The sequence below is a fragment of the Saccopteryx leptura genome, chromosome 2, assembly GCF_036850995.1.
Source record: "Saccopteryx leptura isolate mSacLep1 chromosome 2, mSacLep1_pri_phased_curated, whole genome shotgun sequence".
NCBI lineage: Eukaryota > Metazoa > Chordata > Mammalia > Chiroptera > Emballonuridae > Saccopteryx > Saccopteryx leptura.
Genome location: NC_089504.1, coordinates 3,564,468 through 3,584,391, shown reverse-complemented (window position 1 = coordinate 3,584,391; position 19,924 = coordinate 3,564,468). Strand labels below are relative to the sequence as shown.

The 19,924-nt window shown below is 57.0% G+C and overlaps 3 protein-coding genes and 4 non-coding genes across 8 annotated transcripts; 5 read left to right on the top strand and 2 right to left on the bottom strand.

Moving 5' to 3' along the window:
• Nucleotides 1–1,439: 1,439 nt before the first annotated feature.
• On the bottom strand, nucleotides 1,440–6,165 carry SURF6 (surfeit 6). Its single transcript, XM_066366770.1, has 5 exons — nucleotides 5,886–6,165; nucleotides 4,582–4,788; nucleotides 4,122–4,210; nucleotides 2,854–3,057; nucleotides 1,440–2,670 (listed from the first exon to the last, which is right to left on the bottom strand). Exons 1-5 carry the CDS (start codon nucleotides 5,977–5,979, stop codon nucleotides 2,191–2,193), a joined length of 1,074 nt encoding a protein of 357 aa, XP_066222867.1. The 5' UTR covers nucleotides 5,980–6,165; the 3' UTR covers nucleotides 1,440–2,190.
• Nucleotides 6,166–6,684: 519 nt separating this feature from the next.
• Nucleotides 6,685–16,389, bottom strand: MED22 (mediator complex subunit 22). 2 transcript variants are annotated; one of them, XM_066366769.1, is made up of 5 exons: nucleotides 16,235–16,389; nucleotides 15,485–15,660; nucleotides 13,192–13,272; nucleotides 12,191–12,399; nucleotides 6,685–7,008 (listed from the first exon to the last, which is right to left on the bottom strand). In XM_066366769.1, the coding sequence occupies exons 2-5, from the start codon at nucleotides 15,605–15,607 to the stop codon at nucleotides 6,930–6,932; spliced, it is 492 nt and encodes a 163-aa protein (XP_066222866.1). In that variant the 5' UTR covers nucleotides 15,608–15,660; nucleotides 16,235–16,389; the 3' UTR covers nucleotides 6,685–6,929. The 2 variants fall into 2 exon arrangements, with proteins under 2 accessions (XP_066222866.1, XP_066222865.1); XM_066366768.1 differs by lacking the exon at nucleotides 6,685–7,008 and adding an exon at nucleotides 8,495–9,858.
• A 49-nt stretch (nucleotides 16,390–16,438) lies between these two features.
• Nucleotides 16,439–19,677, top strand: RPL7A (ribosomal protein L7a). Its single transcript, XM_066366767.1, has 8 exons — nucleotides 16,439–16,556; nucleotides 17,193–17,313; nucleotides 17,768–17,917; nucleotides 18,221–18,361; nucleotides 18,487–18,566; nucleotides 18,863–18,993; nucleotides 19,284–19,353; nucleotides 19,518–19,677. Exons 1-8 carry the CDS (start codon nucleotides 16,554–16,556, stop codon nucleotides 19,620–19,622), a joined length of 801 nt encoding a protein of 266 aa, XP_066222864.1. The 5' UTR covers nucleotides 16,439–16,553; the 3' UTR covers nucleotides 19,623–19,677.
• Nucleotides 16,986–17,060, top strand: LOC136396000 (small nucleolar RNA SNORD24). The gene has a single exon (XR_010749436.1). It is a non-coding gene; the product is annotated as a small nucleolar RNA SNORD24 (small nucleolar RNA).
• LOC136396001 (small nucleolar RNA SNORD24) lies at nucleotides 17,616–17,687 on the top strand. Its single transcript, XR_010749437.1, has one exon. It is a non-coding gene; the product is annotated as a small nucleolar RNA SNORD24 (small nucleolar RNA).
• LOC136395987 (small nucleolar RNA SNORD36) lies at nucleotides 18,718–18,790 on the top strand. The gene has a single exon (XR_010749423.1). It is a non-coding gene; the product is annotated as a small nucleolar RNA SNORD36 (small nucleolar RNA).
• LOC136395989 (small nucleolar RNA SNORD36) lies at nucleotides 19,128–19,194 on the top strand. Its single transcript, XR_010749425.1, has one exon. It is a non-coding gene; the product is annotated as a small nucleolar RNA SNORD36 (small nucleolar RNA).
• Nucleotides 19,678–19,924: the final 247 nt, after the last annotated feature.

Here is a 19,924-nt window from a genome sequence, read left to right as displayed (position 1 = left end):
GGGATCCACCCGGCATGCCCACCAGGGGGCGATGCTCTGCCCATCTGGGGGCGTCGCTCTGTTGCGACCAGAGCCATTCTAGCACCTGAGGCAGAGGCCACAGAGCCATCCTCAGTGCCCGGGCCAACTTTGCTCCAATGGAGCCTTGGCTGCGGGAGGGGGAGAGATAGAGAGGAAGGAGAGGGGGAGGGGTGGAGAAGCAGATGGGCGCTTCTCCTGTGTGCCCTGGCCGGGAATCGAACCTGGGACTCCTGCACGCCAGGCCTGAGCCAACTGGCCAGGGTCTCTTTTTTTTTTTTTTTTTGTATTTTTCCGAAGTTAGAGGCGGGAGGCAGTCAGACTCCCGCATGCGCCCGACCGGGACCCACCCGGCATGCCCACCAGGGGGTGATGCTCTGCCCATCAGGGGCATCACTCCGTTGAGGCCGGAGCCATTCTAGCTCCTTAGGTGGAGGCCATGGAGTCGTCCTCAGCGCCCGGGCCAACTTTGCTCTCATGGAGCCTTGGCTGTGGGAGGAGAAAGGAAGGAGAGGGGGAAGGGTGGAGAAGCAGATGGGCCCTTCTCCTGTGTGCCCTGGCTGGAAATTGAACCTGGGACTTCCACACACCGGGCTGATGCTCTACCACTGACCCAACTGGCTTGGGCACTTGCCAACATTTTTAAACTCAATTGTGTCATGGTCAGATCACACACTTGGTATGATGCTGATCTTCAAATGTGAGGCTTGCTTTGCAGATTGGCAGGTGACGGGTGGGTGTCCATCTGTTTCTGGGCCAGACGTGTGTGGTTTCCAGACGCACTGCTGCATGACTAGATCAGGCTGGTAAAGGCTGCCACCAGATCTTCCAGAGCCACCTGACTTGTCGGTCTGGTGTACCAGTTTTTGTGGGGGTTTTTGGTGGCAGAGACAGACAGGGACAGATAGGGACAGACAGACAGGAAGGGAGAGAGATGAGAAACATCAATTCTTTGTTGCAGCTCCTTAGTTGTTCATTGATTGCTTTCTCATATGTGCCTTTACTGGGGGTGGGTGGGGTTACAACAGACCCAGTGACCCCTTGCTCGAGCCAGTGACCTTGGGCTCAAGCTGGTGAGCTTTGCTTAAACTAGATGAGCCCGCGCTCAAGCTGGGGACCTCGGGGTCTCAAACCTGGGTCCTCCACATCCCAGTCTGACGCTCTATCCACTGCGCCACCACCTGGTCAGGCCTGGTGTATCAGTTTTTGAGAGATGTCAAACACCTCTTTTATATGTGAATTGCTTTCTCTGCAGTTCTTTATGCAAGAGTGACAGCTGTGATTGGTGCAGGTGTTAAGACTGTTCTGTGAACAAAACCCCTTTTCACAGCGGGGCGGCATTCTTCATCTTCCATCTCCAGCTGTCTGGCAATACAGCCACACCGGCTTCCTTCGCGTTACAACCTGCTTTACAACTGGGGTTTAATCAAACACATTTTAACAGCTTTATTGAAATACAGTCCACATTACTATACAATCCAGCGGAGTTTTTCCAACTTGCACTCACTGGACTGCTGTAGGCTGGGCTGAACTCCCCCACCGGACTCGGAATCTCGCCCCTCACTTACGTCTCGGTCCTTCTCTCCTGCCTTCTGGACTGAGGTCATCCCACCCTGTTCAGCCTCCCCCCCCCCTCCCCGTTTCCCTTAGTTTACTGTACAGTTTCTATCTCTTAGGGGTTCTCTTAGAATTCTTAATGTACATATTTAACTTAAATTCTAATTTTTACCCTTCTTACAAATAAACTTAGAATAATTCAATCCCAGTACGCCTGAGGTCACCTCCTTCTCCCAGTGACCTGAGCCATCAGCCGCACCTTTGGCTCAGGCTGCGGGAGCTGGATTTTTGTCCCCTGCAAGTGAGTTTTGGACTGACACGGGCTATTCCCTTCCTGATCCTGTGAACAGGGGAGAGAAGGAGCAGAGAGTGACTCCCCCCTAGTCCCCACGCCCTCCATACTGTTCCCCCCTCCCTCACCTTGCACACTCGGGGAGAGGGGCTTTCTGGCCGCACAAGAGAAGGCTGGAGCCCGGAGCTGGTTCACCCTCCCCCCCTCCCGGTTTGGGATCTGGGTTCCTCTTTTCCATAACGTCCTCTTTTGCACAGGTGACCTAAGCCCTGAGTGTGACAGTCTGTACAGGCTGGGGCCTCGCCCAGGCCTGGCCCCGACCCTCAGGCCAGGCCCGCCCGCTGCAGGTCCTGGGGCAGGACCCGGCCCTTCTTGCGGGCCTTCTCCAGGCGCCGCTCGGCCTTGGCCGCCTTCTTCCTGCGCAGGTTCTGGCGCCGCTGGTCCTGCCGCCGCTGCATCTTCTCCACCACGTGGGCCGTGCGCTTCTCCCACCGGCGCTGCCGCTGGGCCCGCCGCTTCTCCTTGCGCTTCAGCGCGGCCTGCAGCAGCTGCTCGTTGTCGCGGATCTTCAGGCCCTCGGCCTTGTACAGCACATTGGTCCACTGCATCTTGGTCTCCAGCTCCCGCGCCCTGCCCGCGTCGCACTCGCGCAGCTCCTCCAGCCGGTCCTGCCGCGCCCGCAGCCGCTCCAGCAGCTGCTGGTAGTTCTTCCCGGTCAGCGGCGTCAGGTTCCCTTTCAGCTGCTGCCGCTTCTCTTTCCGTCGCTGGGCCTTGCTGGCCGGCGGCTCCTCGCTCACCTCCACCTGCGGGACGAGGCGCGGCCCGGGTAACGCCATCCCGCCCCTCCGCAGGGAAGCGGGCAGCGGGACGCGCGCAGCCATCCCACAGCCTGGTGCGCGCCCGGGGACTGGCACTGCCACGGCCCCCATCGTGCAGGGACAGCGCGTCCCGGGGTGCCCGCGCCTCCACTGCGCCACCGCCCTCACCTTGTTGAACAGCAGCCCCGGCTGTCCCTGCACCTCCTTGCCAGGCACCACTGGGGACGGCTCCGCAGCCTCCGCTGTCTTGGCTGCCTTGGCAGCCTTCTCCTTTGCTCTCAGCTCCTTCCGCTTCCTCTTCTTCCTGTCTCGCTCCTGCTTCCGCCGCCGTCTCTTCTCCACAGTGGCCGGGGACAGCTCCATGGCACTGCCCTGCAGGGGGAGAGCCGTATTCACCGGTAAGGCTCTCCCAACCTCCAGCCCCGCCTGGTACAGGGAGGCACGGGAAGTCCCTGTGCAGTACAGGGGCCCACTGAGCTCAGTGTTCCACTCTGAGCTGACCTGTCACCCAAAATGCAATGGACCCCCAAAAGGGACAAGGGGACGCCCAAGTCAGAACCAGGGCTTCCAATTCCCAGGCAGCGACCATGTGCTGGGGCACTGGACAAACATGTTTTCACTAAATCTTCCCAGTGATCCAACACCAGAGGTACTGTCCACCACTTGACAGACTTGTGGGGCAGGTGGCTTGGCCACGCACCGTTCCGAACTTGGTGTTGGGTCAGAATTCGATGCCTGTGCAGAACCCTGCACTAGTCTGTGTTGACAAACCCAAGCCCTGCTTCCCGGACAGCCTGTACCACACCCCAGTGCCAACACGGGGCGCAGGGCAGACTGCCCCAGGCCTGTGCTGCAGGAAGGTGGGGCCTGGAGCCTGGACCACCTCTCAGGAACCAGCCCCCGCCTTGTCCAGGACAGTGTGGAAAGAAGCTGGGGCACTGTCCCCATATAGCAAGAGGCCTGGGGGAGGTCCCCAGTGAAAGGGCAGTGGTGGCTGGGTGGTCAGAGGGTAGACAATGCCCATTCAGCAGAAGAGCTGAGGCTGGTTTAGGTCTCAGCATTTGCTGTGGCTGTCACCGTTGACAGGTCCACTCATCCAAGGCTCCTACCTCATAGGGTTGTCATGACATGTAGATTGGCAGAAGTGTCACCAGTGTGGTATTCAACAAAAGTGGCTTCCCAGGGTGACCTGGGTACTGAGCCTCCCTGTACTGATGAGCTCTTGTAGAGGAGAGCCACTGAGGCCCTGGCAGGGCCCGCTGCAGGGGCAGCACCAGTGGCTGGGGCCTCTATTACTGAAATGCTGGTCAGGCCCACAACAGCAGGCAGAGCTGGGAGCTGACCCCGTGAGGGCACGAGGGCACCTCCTCTCGAGACAGAGAGGGGAAACCACTGCCGCCAAGACACCGCTTCTGGCACCGAGTTCTCCCACCGACCTGGCCCCGGGCCTCCTGTATCTTCTCATGTAGCCGCTGCCGCAGAACATCCAGGGCAAAGGAGGAGTCAGGCTCTCTGGACGGGCCATCTGCAAGGAACGAATTAGAGGACAGAATGGAGAACCCCCTCTCGGACCTCTCCATCCCATCCAGGGCCCAGCTTCAAACCTGAGTCTCCATGCACTGCCCCCCCCCCTTCCCCCAGGGCCTCTGGTGGACCCGCACGGCAGTTCCAAAAAATTCTACTCCGCCTCACTATCTGGCCTGGAACCACTGTGTACCCCCTGGGATCCCATCCACCCACAGAGTCCCTGTGACCTGTCCTCTGAAAGCGCGCTCTTTGAGAAATCTCCCATTATTCCATTCGTGTACCTAACCATGTCTTTTCTTATGACTAATGAGGACCAGTCTACATGGATCCCAGCTGGCCCTGATGAACGTCCTTCCTGAAGCTCCTCACCTGCAGGGGCCCCTGAGGAGCCAGAGATCTTTTCCTCCTTGGCTTTCACTGGCTTCCCGACCTGGGAAGCTGCCCGAGACTTCTTCCCCAGGGCCTGGGCCTTGGGCGCCACAGCCTTCTTCTCTTCCCGCTCCCGGGATTTCTTCTGTCCTCTCTTCCTTTTCTTTTTTGGGGGTCCAGCAGCTTCTGGGCGTTGAGGTTTGCCCGCTGAAATACAAAATGAGACAGGGATGCAATCCCAACCTCTGTAACCCAATCAACAGGCAGGTCTTGCAAAGGCTTTGATCCCAGAAGATTAAGCCAAAAGCAAATCAGAATGAACAATCCAGTTACCCTTATCTGCAAAGGTCAGAAGCACAAACTTCCTAGAGAAAGTAGACTGGCCACACATACCAAGACCCTGATAAACTTCCCAACACCAGACCCAGCAGTCTGTGCTGAGAATTCATCCTGAGTATGCACAAAGATCTGACCTCAAGGATATTCATCGAGTGACAAATTAAGTAAACCTACATCTCCATCTCCGGGGACAAATTATGGCACCGCTACACAACCCACCACAATGTAGCCGTCAGAAATAATGACACATGCTTTTATTTTAAGAGCTGGAGAAAATGTTTACATTTTCATTGGAAAAATGAGTACACAGCATAGGAACCAAGTTGTTTTAATAAGCGAGGTAGAAAAAAAGAGAACTAGAAATACACACTCACTGATCAACGAGAAAACTCACCTTTTCTAATCTTCTAAAACGCTTATATTTGCCTTGTATATATAAAAAAAGTTTTTCCTCTGCTGGCTCTATGCCAGGCCCTGTTGCTGTCCCCTCCTCCAAGCCCAGGCTACTGTGCTTAACAAGTCCCAGCTCCCACCAGGTCGGTTTCTATCTGTTTCACCTGCTGTGTACCTCGTTCCTGAGGACAGGTAGCCTTGTCACCCCGGCCATGTAAACCCCCACTACAGGAGCCATCCTCTTCCTCTTCTCCTCACATGCCCCATTCCAGAGGGTCACCTCCTCCAAACCCCAGCGGTGCTCCCCGCCCGCTGGGCAGATGGCGCTGAAACCCTTGGACACCCCTTCCCCCGCCCCCAGGCTGCTGCCCCTGACAAGCAGAGAGACACCGGTAGCTTTAAACATCGCTTGTGTTTCCCGTTAGTGGTTTACATGTTCGTTTCACGCATCCCTGTGTCTAGTCCACCGGAAGGCTTGGCGGTGCGGGGTAGGCACCGACCTCGCCGCGGGGACGAATGGAGGCAGACCCTTTCCGAAGCAGTCCCAGTCCCGGCCCGCGGCTGCGCTTTACCCGACTTGCGCTTCTGCGGCTCCGGGCTGGGCTGGGCGCAGATTTTCCTGGCCAGGTTCTGCAGGTAGACGTCCTTGGCGAGCAGAGAAACCATGGTGGAGGCTTGGACCGGGCTCACTCGGGGGTCCTGCTCAGGGGGAGGAGAGTCGGGACGCCGCGTCCGAGGCCTGTCCTGGCCTCCCTCCGACTCACTCACTGTCCCCCCGCCCGCGCGACCCAAAACAAGCCCGGGTGGCGGCCGCGGGACCGCGCTCGCCGGAATCACACCATGTGCGCAGCCATCGCCAGCCGAGCGCCGAGCCGCCAGGGCGCGGTGCTCGATTAGCCACGCCTGGCTCCGCCGGAAAAGGCCTGCGGGGCGGAGCGCAAAGGATTGTGGGCCGCGGGCGTAGCCGGGCTGGTGAATGGGGCTTCGAGGTTCCCCAACCTGTAGCCGCACGAGGGGTCGTGGACGATGTTAGTGACCTCTTACCCCGGCCTCTGCGTCCTCAGCACAGTGTCCCGCACACAGTAGGCGCTCAATAAGTAGGGCGGCAGCAATTGACTGGCATTAGCTCGCTGCTTTGGGGGCTCGGACCCCATGGAAGGGAGCTGGCGGGGACCTCGTTGGTTCAGAAAGGACTGGGCGCCTAGCAGGTGCCGGGCGGGCCCCGAGCCCCGGGGGTTCGGGAGGTGAAGAAAGTGCGAAACTGTGCCCTCATCGAAGTTTATGTTTAGGGGCGACAGGCGATAAGATGAGTGTACGGCGTGGCGGTAGTGGGGAGTGTTCAGGAGAAAGGGATAGGACAGGGGAGAGGGTTTTGGGGGAAGGCGGGAAGGGACCTTCAGGGGAGGTTCCGGCGGTGACTTCTGCTCTGGACCATAGGATCACAAAGATTTAAAACAAGGCTCCTCCTTTATAAGAACTCACCAAGGGGATGGAGGGGAGTGTCCACCAACCTGAGGCTGGGCACCAGCACACCTATGTTCCTTCACCCGTAGGAATGACAGGCCTGGACACAACTCAAAAGAGAGGGAGGGTTCTCTTTCAGTGGGACTCCCAGCCTACTCCAAGTTTCGGGTTATCTGTCCTGTGTCTCCATCTCCAGGGAGGTCTTCACTGGACGGGGGTGGTAGATGCCACCTGAGTTGTCACAGGCCAGGGAGGAAAAAGTTGTTGAGTTCTGACTGCAGATCTTGATTATAGGTCTTCCTGATTTTGTCACCTTTCCTGTGCGAGGTATCTGGAGGGTCTGACCAGCTGATCCTTTCTCCTCCCCCAAACCCTCTCTTCACATGGACGGGAAGCAAACAGCCCATTTGTTTGTGCACCCCAGACAGGAGACTTTCCTCCTCCCCAACTGGCTTCTCCTCTCTGAGTTTCTAACCTACTGTCAATTCCGCCATCAGTGATACCTCCTGGGGCTCGTAGCTTGGCTGTGCTGACTCCCCTGAACTCCACACCTGTATTTGGATATGTAACATACATCTCCACCTGCGTGGACAAAGTGGGGATCTGACCTCCTCCGGTTCCGTCTGTCCCCACTGCCTGCCTTCCCCATCCCAGTGCTTCTACAGCACATGAGGCAGACCTGGAAGTCACCCTGACTCCTATTCCCCTCATCCAACCCTTGAGCAAATCCTGTTGGCTCGCCCTTCAAAGTACATTCAGAATTCAACTCGACCCATTACAGTCTTGCTCTGGATTTTAAAAGACTATGAGAAATGCATGCAATACAAAATAAAAGTAGATCTAAAAAGAGACCTTTGTGGAACAATTGGGAACGTGAGAGTATGTTATGATGCCAAATGATATGGAATCATCGGCCATCTGGGGCATGATGCTGGCATTGGGCCATTGAGAATGTGGCCCTTGGAGGGCAAGCCGAGAAGTCGTAAGTAGGGGTGAGTGTCAGGAGGTCTGCAGCTGACATTGAGATGGCTTTCATACATGAGAACGAGCACGCTGAAGGCACACACTGAATGCAGAAGCGTTTCCACATTTCCCGGGGTTGGACATTCTCAGAGCAAAAAGCTTGGGGTAAATAGGTGGTAAGGTCTGAGGATGGACCAGAGTTTAGCAACATGGAGGCCACTGGGGACCTTAATACGTGTAGCTTGGCCAGGGTTGGGGAAACATAACCTGCCTGACCCAGGCTCTTGAGGACTGGAAGCAAACAGCCCGTTTCTGCACAAAGTTCTTCTGCCAGGGGTGTGGGCTGCAGAGGACCAGATGCAGGAGAGCTGATTTGCTTTAAGAGGGAGAAATGCTTTTGTTTTCCACTGGGAATGGTGGCACTAGCCAGGAGGGTAAAATGGACCATACAGGACCTACCTTCTGTTTAGAAGCTGAAGGTGATCCAAATCCCACTGCTAAGTTGGGCCCACTCCTTCCAGCCTCTCCCCGACGTGTACTACTGCCGGTTGTCATCTTTTTCTTGGTTGTTGAGTACAAGTTACTTCCCCTTTGAGTAAGTTTCCTCACTGATAGGATGGGCAGTGAGCTCTTCCTGCAGCATTTTAACTGTGGCAGTAACTTCCCCAGCCACCCCAGAAACCGGGGCAGGAGCCAGGGCTCGGGCTCGGGCTCAGGCCGCCACCTGTCTGTGCTTCTGCGTGGTAGTGGGGTTCTCTGCGACCTGAGATGGGTCAGCTCATGACCCTCCCTGTCCCCGAGGCTGGATCGTGGGCTGTCACCTCTTCCCATACACCAGGATGAGGGTCTCCATCATGAGAAAGCATGCCAGTGACAGGGCACAGGGTTGAAGCCCCGGCTCCTCCGCTGTGACCCTCCCCATTTCCTCAGGTGACCCTGGCACAGTGGCACTGGGTCTAGTGTTCTGTCCGGGTTAAGTACGGTACTGACTTCTGCCACTCTGCTTCCCAGTTCCTTGAGCACTTCAACCTCTTCCACGCCTGTGGCCACTCCTCCCTGAGGTGCTGGTAGCAACAGACTTGGGTGCAGTGAGTACCAAGCACCGTGCAACATGGCAGGAGTTTTTTCTTCATTCACCAAATATTAAGGATCGAGATCCCAGGCAGTTAGTTCTAGGCAATGGGACTATGTAGCCATGACCCAAACTGACCGACCCCTGCTTGCCCAGAGCTCCCAAAGGGAGAAGGCTGACCTGGAGCCCAAGGCTGTCAGGCGGAGTCCATGAGCTCTTACTCCAACAGCCACTGGAGGTCAAGGTGATTCCCAGAATGACCATGTACAAACAAGAAAGAGCCAACCAAAGCAAAAGGGCAGTGCTTGTTTTATGTGACAGTCTCTTACAAAAATAATGACCAGAATGTGCCGGCAGCAGAAGTAAGAAGGACCCCTGCCCACCGGGCTTCTGTGTGAACGACAGCTCCCTGACACCCAGCCCTGCAGGGACAGGGACCCTGAGGACAAGGTGGTATGGTGGCTTTGCGCAGGAGGCCTGGTCTGGACTTGGCAAGTACTGTCCACCCAGAGCCCCCTGCCCACAATTTAAACAGCAGGCTCAAGTCAGGTCTCCTGACATCTCTCTGCCCTGCTGTTAGGTCCTCAACAGGCCGGCTGATCTGGAAACGTCCTTCCACCGGGCTGCCAGGAAGGCAGTGAACAGAGGTGACGTGAGGAAGAGTGGCTGCCCTGGAAATGGTCGGGGGAAGCTACATTCCCTCTACACTCCTGGGAGGGCTGTCCCTGGGCTGATGAGGTTCCCAAGGAGGCCAGAGCGATTCCCAAGTGGGAGCCGAGACAGAAAGGAACAAGGCTATGGCAGCAGGACGGGAGCACCCGACTTTGTCCCTAAGATCCTAGGGGCCAGGGGAGGCTCAGGCATGCTCTGTGGGGCCAGGGCCACTAGCGTGGGAGTGGGCAGGGGCAGCGGCCGGCAGGGGGCCAGCGCTGGGCTCCGGGGATGCCAGCAGAGGGGCCGAGAGGCCGTCAGCAGGGTCTGTGTCGAGGTCCAGCCTCCAGTAAGCTTCGCACAGAGGCAGATCATTAGCTTCGCAAAGACTGGAGCTTTGCCACCACCAAAAACCCAGGGAAAGACGGGAGCAGGCAGAGATGGGAGCCAGGGGAGGGAAAGCGAGACAGAGCAGAGTTAAGAAACAGACAGCACCCCGGGCCAGCCTCTCCCCTCTGCAGGTGCCTCCGCTGGCCGAGCAGGAGGCCCGTGGGGACCCCTCTGAGCTGGCCCTTCAACATCCCAAAGGGAGGAGCTGTCCAGGACCAGCCGACACAGGTCTCTGTGAGCTCAGCAGGTCCCTCCGCTCAGCTACCAGGTGGCCGCCCTGTCTGTCACGTGGCTGTCCTAGGCCCTGCTGCCACCCCTGCCCCGCCTCCAGTCACCCTCCTCTTGCTGGGAGCGGCCAGCTCCACCTGCAGTGGGTCTCCAGAGCTCACTATGGTCTCTTCATGGCTCCTACACTTTCCAAGAATGCTGAAGGCAGAGATCTGTCTTACTTCTGTCTGTCCTCGGCTGGGACTGAGCCCATATAGGGTGACAGGAACAGAGGCTCTGGTGGTCCGTCCTGCCCCACAGCACCAGATAGGCAATCGCAAACGGGCCCCTTGGACAGTCCCCGCTGTCTAACATGGCTGCTGGAGGACAGGGGAAGGGCTCACGACAGCCGTGGCGGGGGACAGACTGAGCCCGCACTGGTCTCGCCGGTGCTCTCCGCATCCTGTCCTGCCCCGCCTGTGGCTCCCTCCCGCCCTCAGTGTGGCCTCATCCTGGTCGCAGAGCGGGGTCCCAGAGAGTGAGAGGGAGACAGAGCAAATCATGAGTGGAAAGCCGGCAAGCAGGCGTGAGGGCAGGCGTGCGGGGCACCGGGGGCCACGGGGGTGCAGGGGGGCTGAGTGCCAGGAGCTCGGGTGGGGCACATGCTGGGGGTAAGAGGGAGGCTACGGCGTCTGTGGGCCCCGACTCAGCCGAACCCTGGCCACATACAGGCATCACAGACATGGGGGGACTTGGTCTCCTGAGGCCCCCGTGATGGGGCCACCAGGTCAGCCCAGAACCCATGGGGGCGAATCAGAGACTGACGGGGCAGGGCTGGAAGCCCTGCCGAGTGAGTTGGGCAGGTTCCCTCCCCTCCCCTCTGCCCTCGGCCTCAAGCGGCAGGGCGGAACCGCTGTCCTGTAGCTGCCGGACCAGACTCCTGGCCCTTGTGGGTGACCGGGGGCGGGGGCACCAACGTGGGGATGTGAAGGGAATCTGCAAAACCAGTGGGGCCGTGAGCAACGTCCCCAGCAGGGTCTGACCCTGCACACTCAAGGGCCCACTCAGGACCCTTCTCTGAGGGAGACAGTCACCACACGTCTGCTGAGCTGATGTGTACCAAAGACCAGAGGTGGCCCCAGAATGCTCTGGAAAAGTCTACAGCCACTTCAGCTGGGCAGTGACATAATGTCCCTTCTCACAGAGGCCAAGATGGGCAGGAACCATGAGAGTGGCTCTGAATCCAAGACAGGGAAACCGAGGCCCAGACCACAAACACCTGTGGCCTCCAACATGGCTTCCAAGGGGCAGAAAGAAGCATTTAAGATCTGCCACCGGAAGGACAGCTTTGTCTCGGCGAGAGCACAGGGGTCACTGAGTCTTGATTTTCCGAGCTAATGGGAAGAGAGCTGTAAGGCCTCCCAGTCAGTTTCCCCTCTCTAGGTTACACGTAGACTAACTTATCAGGGTCCTTCTACCGCAGAGGCCTCGGGTTTCAGGATTCGAGGTGGCCCGTGAGGGCTGGGGTAACGGGTCACGCCCACTGCTGTATCCCTGGGGCCCAGCATGGGCCTGGCACGGAGGGAGGCTCTGTCTCCAGGAACTAGGTGGTCCAGGCACCCTGGGCTTGGCTCCCAAGGTCATCCTCTACTTGGGAATGTTCCTCATCCTTCCGGGGACCCTCACCCTGCCCCACACTGTGGGGGTTTAGTGATGCCCCCTGGAATTGCCTCCCCGGGCAAGCACTGGTATGCTGGACATAGCCTGGGTGGTCAAGGGGAGCCAGCCCAGCCCTGGCTGGGATGTTTAAATATTAAGAAACTATAATAGGAGCAGACAGGTTCAAAAAGAGGCAGCCGGCCCCCTGGGCAGGTTCACTGGCTCTGGCCCTCCCCACCCTCGAAGTTCTGAGATTTTTCACCCCAGTGCCCAGGGCCCGGTGGGTGGTGTCAAGTGTCTGTCGATCAAATGCTCTGACCAGGAGCTCTGCTCTGAGACCGGGCACAGGGCTCTGGAGCCAAGACCAGGCAGTTTAGAAAAAACAGGACCTTCGGGGCTGCCGGGCCAGGGTGGGCCGCAGCTGCTGGCCGGGCCCATGTCTGCAGGTCCGGGGTCCAGCCCTATCTGTACCTGGACGAGTAATACTCCTCCTCCAGCTCATAGAGATCGATGGAGATCTCGTCCCGCAAGGTGATGAGCTTGCGGTCGCACTCCTCCTGCAGTGCCCGGAGCTGCTGGTTGCGCTGGTCAATGGCCTCGTTCACCGACGGGAAGTCATTCAGGATGAGGAACTGCTTGAGGTCAGACACCAGCTTCATCAGGGACTCGCCGGCTCGGACCTGTGGTGACGGGAACCCAAGCAGGCCGGTGAGGGAGTGATCAGCGCCCTGCCTCCATGGGCCGGATGCTGGCCGAGCAAGGGCCTCAGTCTCCTCCCCTGCAAGGTGGGGCTGCAACCCTGACGTTCACAGGGCCACTGGGAGAGGTGGGAGCGTCAGGAGATAAGTTATGGGAGGTCAGGGTCCCCAGAACCCCCTCGAGTACATGAAACGCTTCCAAGGCAGCCTGGGGGGCGGAGCAGCTGTCCCCACACTCACAGGGCTCCCAGCTCTGCCCTGGTGGTACCGATCTCCAACCACACAAGTCACACGAGCACATACTCTGCTTCTCAAAATCCCCAAACCCACAGATGAAACGACTATTCCGCAGAACCGCCTGGCCTGCCCTTCCTCGGCAGCTCGACCGCCAGCTGGACGGACCCCTTTGGGACCCTTTCCTATGCATTTTCATCTGCGGGCACACAACTGCGGAAATAATTAACGTGCTTGTTCTGTGACATCAGAAGGGACCGAAATGCACACCCCGTTTCCCTTAGAAATTTGCTTTTGCGCGCATAACAAATCTCAGGGAACTTCTCGTCAACAAGGAAGGGTTGACCTCTTTCCAAGCGCTACACAGAACACTACAGGGTGGGCGTGGCCGGCTCTCTGCCAGCCCCTCACGTGCTGCCATAGACCGCCCTCCTCTGGAGAGGCCATCTCCTAAGAAGTGGATTGCCCCTCCCCCAGGAGACCACAGTGGGGACCCCGAGGGGCTAGAGCCCGGACCGGGCCTTCCATCTGATAACTTACGATGTTGGCGGCTCGCACATGCATCTCGTAATTGTCCTGCTCACCCTGAGTGGCCCTGGACACCTGCGTCTCATCCTCAATCTGGAGGACAAATAAGAAAATCTAGAATCAGCAGGTGCCGACCCGTGGGGATCAACCAACTGTACACACCCACCGCTTCTCAGCCTTCGGGCTGAGATCAGGCACAGGTCTCTGTTCTTATCAGTCCAACATCTGACATGTCCTCTGTCCAACTGCACACATCCACACTCCCGCACCCTGCCGGTACTGCTCTCCACAGCGGACCCTGCTACCCAGACCTCGGGCCACGTTCGCCTTTCCTCTCCTGTTCTGAGGGGACAGGCACCTTTGTCTGGAGAGCTGGATGCCTATATACACTCGCTGCTGTGCAGCGAGATCCTGGTCACATCTTTTTTGGGGGGTAGAGCAGTACAGATTAGTGTCAACAGCATGGACCCTCAGTAAACTGGATGAGTAAAATGACAATTTTAGAAAAATTATTTCATGACCAGGTGGTGGCACAATGGACAGAGCACTGGACTGGGATGTGGAGGACTCAGGTTCAAAACTCTGAGGTTGCCGGCTTGAGCATGGGCTCACCCGCGGGGTCTTTGGCTTGAGTATGGGATTTATAGACATGATCCCATGGTCATTGGCTTGACCAAGGGGTTATTCAGTCTGCTGTAGCCCCCCCAGTCAAGGCACATATGAGAAAGCAATCAATGAACTAAGGCGACTCAATGAAGAATTGAGGTTTCTCATCTCTCTCCCATCCTGTCTGTCCCTATCTGTCCCTCTCTCTCTGTCACAAAAAAATCCATATATATATATATATATATATATATATATATAAAAATTATTGGTTTTAGAGACAGGAGTATTAATTTGTTGTTTCACTTAGTTATGCATTCATTGGTTGCTTTCCAGATGTGCCATGACCAAGGATTGAACCTGTTGCAACCTTGGTGTTTCAGGATGACACTCTAACTGACTGAACCAGTGATATATTTTGTTGTTTATTTACTTGAGAGTGGGGGGGGGCATCAACTCATGGTTGTTACTGTTGTTACTTCTTGTATGTGCCTTGACCAGGCAAGTCTGGTTTTGAACTTATGACCTCAGCATTCCAGGTTGATGCTTTATCCACTGTGCCACCACAGGTCAGGTACCAAAGATTTTTTTAATGTGACCATTTACTGAGCACTTCCTGGGTGCCAGACACCTTGTTAAGCCCTTGGCCATTACGATCATACTAAATATTCACAGATGCCTGGACAGCCATCTCTGGTTTATAGGTGGGCAAACTTGAGGCCAGCGAGCCTGCTCAATGTGTCTCAGACAATAACTGCAAGAGCCAAAAGTCCTGCCTGGCTTGCCTTGTCTATGCGCCAAGGTATTAACTGCCCCAATCCATCCACCTGAACAGGGCTTTCCCAGGGGGTTTGCCAGGGTAGGACTGGCACCAGGCTATCAAGTGGTTAGGGGCCAGACCTCCTGGGTTCCGATCCTGGCTCTGCCAGTTATTAGCAGAATGCTCTTGGGCAAGTTACTAAAGTTTCTGAACCCGTTTCCTCCTCTGAAAATGAAGAGGACAATGATGCTTTCTTCAAAGAGTCCTGTGCAGATGACATGGGCCAGGGCACAATACCTCTCGCAGCCTGACATGTAGCGAACCCTAAGCACATGCTAAGAGTTCATCATCACTATTAGCAGTCAAACAAACAAGTCTTCCAAGACTGCAACAGCCATGCAAAGATCCAGCCCCACTGAGCCCAACGCTGGCCGCCGGCCCCACCTGGAGAGGCCTTCCCGGGCTTCTATTCCTGACCACTCTCACTTGCAATCGCTATAGTGTCTGGGTCCCCGTCAGGCCTGGGGGGGCGGGTAACTGCTTTACACAGAGTAACTCACCAATCATCACAAGAGCCATATGATTTGAGGAAACCAAAGTAAGGAGAAGTCAAGTTCCTGCCCAAACCGACTGCCAGAGAGCGGTGCTGGATGTCCAACCTGGCACTTCGCTCGAGCCTCCTACAGCTGCTGCACCAGGACCTGTCATTAGCTGGATTTTCTGCTGACCTGTTTGTTATCCTCCATTCCCTGCTGCCCTCCCTAATATTCTCACGACAAGGACAAGGGACTAGCACGTGGGTTCACTGCTGTGGTATCCCTACCACCTGGCTCAGAACAGTGTTGTTACACTCTTGCCCAGAGCAGGCCAATCCCTCGTCTCCCACTGTCCACACTCTCTATCTAGTCTAGAAGGTGCAGGAAACAGGCCAGCCACACCCACCTTGGCGGTCTTGATGATCTCGGTGAAGTTGTCCATGATGGACTTGATGTCGTCCTTGAGCCGCTTATTGTAAGACTGCAGCAGCGTCTCCTTGCTCTGCGGCAGGGCCCTCTGCTGGGCCATGGCGGGCCTCGGTCAGTGCAAGGGAGCAGAGGCCTGGGGCCACTAGTCAGCACCTGGCACCCAGAGTCTGATGTGAGTAAAGCTAACCCAGCTGCCCACTCTCCAAGTCTCCAGAGAACGAATGCAGCTCCGCGTGCGTGTGTGTGTGTGTGTGTGTGTGTGTGTGTGTGTGTGTGCGCGCGCGCGCCCTCTCGGCCAAAGTCGTCCAATCACTTATTTGCACAACGGTGCACTGCGGGCTCTCCCTCTTCCCGGGCGGGCTTATCCTAGGACCCCTGGCACGCCCGCAACACCTTGCCCGGGTCCAGCCCAGAATTCTCCGAGGCCGGGCCCACGCGCGTCTCGCGATCTCCTGCAGGAGCTTCCCACCTGCTCCCCTGCCAGCCGCTTTCCCGCCTCCATCCCTGTCCCTCATCTTGACCCAAGGGGTCCTTCCGACTCTACCCCGACCGCCCTGCTCACGGCTGGGCCCCCGGAGCACCGACCGCCTCCTCGCTCCGGAATCTCGCCGGAACCATCCTGCCTCCCCGAGCCCCAGCGCTCGGCTGAACGACCGAACTCGCGGTCTTGGAGCCATTCTCGGACACATCACACGGCGACCGCGCCCCGCCACACCAATACGCACACCTTGTCCGCAGACCCCGGGCCCGGGGACACCTGACCGGGGATGGGGCAGGGGACAAGCAAGCGCGCCGCGGGAATGTCCCGGCTCCCTGGCGTCTCTCCGCACCCGGAGCGGAGTCCCGCTGCCTACTCTGCGCCCCTTCCGATCTCACCGACCCGCCTCCCGCTCTAGGCACCGCCCTCCGAGAGCGGAGACCCAGCGAAAGGAGCCCTGTCGCTTTAAATCCGAAATCCCGCGCAAGGGTTAAGTTCTCGCGATCTCCGAGGTTGCATACATATTTCCCACAATTCTCTTCCCTTTCTCTCTCCTCCCGCCGCCAAGATGGTGAGTATCTCTGTGATTTGTTGTATTGGCGCCGGGCCTTGGCTCTATCCGCTACCATCCTCCTCGAGGTTGTGCCGCGCGGGGGTCCCTCCACCGCCGGGCGCGAGGAGAGCCCCGCGGGGCCTTGCCAGAGGCACTGAGCCGCAATAAACTCCCCGATGGCAGGGCGGGGGATGGGGAGGAGGATTCTGCAAGAGCTGCGCCGCAGTGCGGGGCTCGGGGCTGATGTGGCCTGTACCCAGCCCGGAGAGGGGCCTTCCGCTAGGGGTGCTGAGTCCACTCCTGCCGTTTCTGGGTCCCGACTCCTCCGGGGGCCACTTTCCGTTTGGGGGTGCAGCGCCCCGCGATGTCCGGCCGCATCTCAAAGCTCTGGCCTCGGCCTTAGGGCCGCGCCACGGAGTAACGTGGCTGCGTGGCTGTCACTGCTCGTGCAGATGATGTGAAAGAATATTTGCTATCCGAGCGATGGTGAGGACGTCCTTAACCACCGAGATCGCTGATGCACGAGCGGGGTGTTTCCCGGCCAGAGCCTGCCCTCCCCCTTGTTTTCAGGGAGCGGGCCCGAGCCCCACGCTTCTGCAAAGGAGCTGGGGGAGTAGGAGGTTTTTATTCTAACCGGGTGTTCTTCCTGCCCAGCCGAAAGGAAAGAAGGCTAAGGGGAAGAAGGTGGCCCCGGCCCCTGCTGTCGTGAAAAAGCAGGAGGCCAAGAAGGTGGTAAATCCCCTGTTCGAGAAAAGGCCCAAGAATTTCGGCATTGGTAAGAAAGGGGCACGGAAATGGCTTGGGTGCCAACGGAAGACGGTAGTTTATCGACAGGTGTGTCTGTTAATGGGTTTGGAGTGGCGGCTGCCAGGATTGGCATGCTCCCGTTTGCCACTTCGTAGCTGTAAGGTGGGAGGGGAGCAGTGCCGCATCCACAGTCTGGGGCGGGAGTGTCAGCATGGCGCTGGCTCCGACGCTGGCCATGGGCTTGCTGTCCCCGGGTCACTGACCACAGTGCTGCTGTAGAGACCGTGGGCTGCCTTTGTCGCTGGTCTCCCGTGGCCCTGGGCATTTGTGTGCAGATGATGTGAGAATATTTACTTGCTGCAAGATGTGATGACACTAGGGACCACCAAGATCGCTGATGCACGTGCACCCTTCTGAGTGGCCCCAAACGGGAACTTGACGGGTCGTTAGAGCCTTGCTCAGTGTGGCCCCTCGCTTTGCAGGACAGGACATCCAGCCCAAAAGGGACCTCACCCGCTTTGTCAAGTGGCCCCGCTACATCCGGCTGCAGCGGCAGAGGGCTATTCTCTACAAGCGCCTGAAGGTGCCTCCTGCCATCAACCAGTTCACCCAGGCCTTGGACCGCCAAACCGGTAGGTTCTGTGGCATAGGGCCGGCATTGGGGAGGGGTTTCCCGGCCAAGGACACGGGTACCCTGTTGGCTTGAACGGTGGCGTTAGATCTGAGGCCTCTCGAGGGGTGACGGGTGTATTGAAAACTAGGATTCCTTGTCTAGTGGATGGAATCTGAAGGTGGCATAACTGAAGAGGTCATGTACACGTCCTGAGAGTTCTTGAAGTGCAACTCACACTCAGGACGGCAACCCAACACTTGCTCAGGTTGAGTGATGGAGGTTAGATTAAACTGTAAGCCTAAACTGATGGTTCCTTTCCCAGCTACTCAGCTGCTTAAGCTGGCCCACAAGTACAGACCAGAGACCAAGCAGGAGAAGAAGCAGAGGCTGTTGGCCCGGGCGGAGAAGAAAGCTGCCGGCAAAGGGGATGTCCCCACCAAGAGGCCACCTGTCCTCCGAGCAGGTGAGCGGTTCCTCCGGAGGGAGGGTGAGCGGCAGTTGGGCACGGATTGCGTCCCCGGGAATCGCTGAAGGGTGATATTGGGATCCACCCCTACTGTGCTCATGCGGACTGGCTGTGCGTTCTAGGGGTGAACACCGTCACCACCCTGGTGGAGAACAAGAAGGCCCAGCTGGTCGTGATTGCGCACGATGTGGACCCCATCGAGGTACGTCAGCCTCGTCTTTACCCGCTGGCAGCAGAACTTGGACTGGGTCTCTGTCTGTACCTGGGAGCTAGAGCTTCGTTCCGAGTCTGATGTCAGAGGCCAAGTGGGTGACGGCTTTTCACTGAGGGCAGTACCGATTGTCTTGTGGCTTTTGCAATGATGTGAATTTCTCACTGAATTAAACCTTGAAGTACAAGTACATGAGCTTTTTAACCCTGAGCAATTGCTACCCTGCCAACTTTTAAGTCATTGCTTCTGGGAGAAGACACGCTCAGGTAATGCTGTCTACCTTCCAGCTGGTGGTCTTCCTGCCTGCCCTGTGCCGGAAGATGGGCGTCCCCTACTGCATCATCAAGGGCAAGGCCAGGCTGGGGCGCCTCGTGCACAGGAAGACCTGCACTACCGTCGCCTTCACACAGGTTAACTCGTAAGTGTGTGTTGTGGCCCCAACCCCCAAGGATCAGGAGGGACAGTCCGCCCGACCCCTCAGCTCAATCTCTGGGTTTTACCTTGAAGATCAGATGTTTTAATCTAAATTAGAGAACACATTTATCTGAACCTTTGCCAGTGATGGTCATGAATTTCTTCAACTGAATAAACAATGTGGTCATGTTGTATCTGAGGCAAAAGGCTTGTGTTTGAGGCATAAAAGAAGTCAGTCTTGTTCTCTGGAAGGGTCGTGGGGAGTCGGTCACCCACATTTCCCCATCTTACTAGGGAAGACAAAGGTGCCCTGGCCAAGCTGGTGGAAGCTATCCGGACCAATTACAACGACAGATACGACGAGGTAAGGGGCAGCTTTATGCAAAATACCGTCTTGGGTGAATCAAGCGTTTAGTCCAAGGACTGAACCGCTCTTAGCAGTTGTATCCTGCGATCAGCCTAGAATGACGACTAGTAGAGCAGCATGCTTTGGGGACGCCAGGCCAATTTCTGCTCTTGTCTTTGCAGATTCGCCGTCACTGGGGAGGCAATGTCCTGGGTCCAAAGTCGGTGGCTCGCATCGCCAAGCTGGAAAAGGCCAAGGCTAAAGAACTGGCCACTAAGCTGGGCTAAGTGCACTGTTAAGTTTTCTGTACATATAAAAGTAATAAAAATCCTTTGGCCAGTGTCTTGGGCCTTATTGTTAGTAAGAATTTTGGGATGGTGGCAGGTACATTTTCAAACCAGGGCCCTTGTTTATCACCCACAGGACAGAACGACTGTATAAGTTGCTTTGTGTGTTGGTCAGTTTTAAAAAAGCTCTTTAACTGCTGGTCAGTTATATATTTGAATTATCTGAACCAAGCCTGGTTCAACCAGTTAACTAGCTCACTGAGGTAGAAAGGCATATGTGTAGCTGTCACTTTGTTTATACT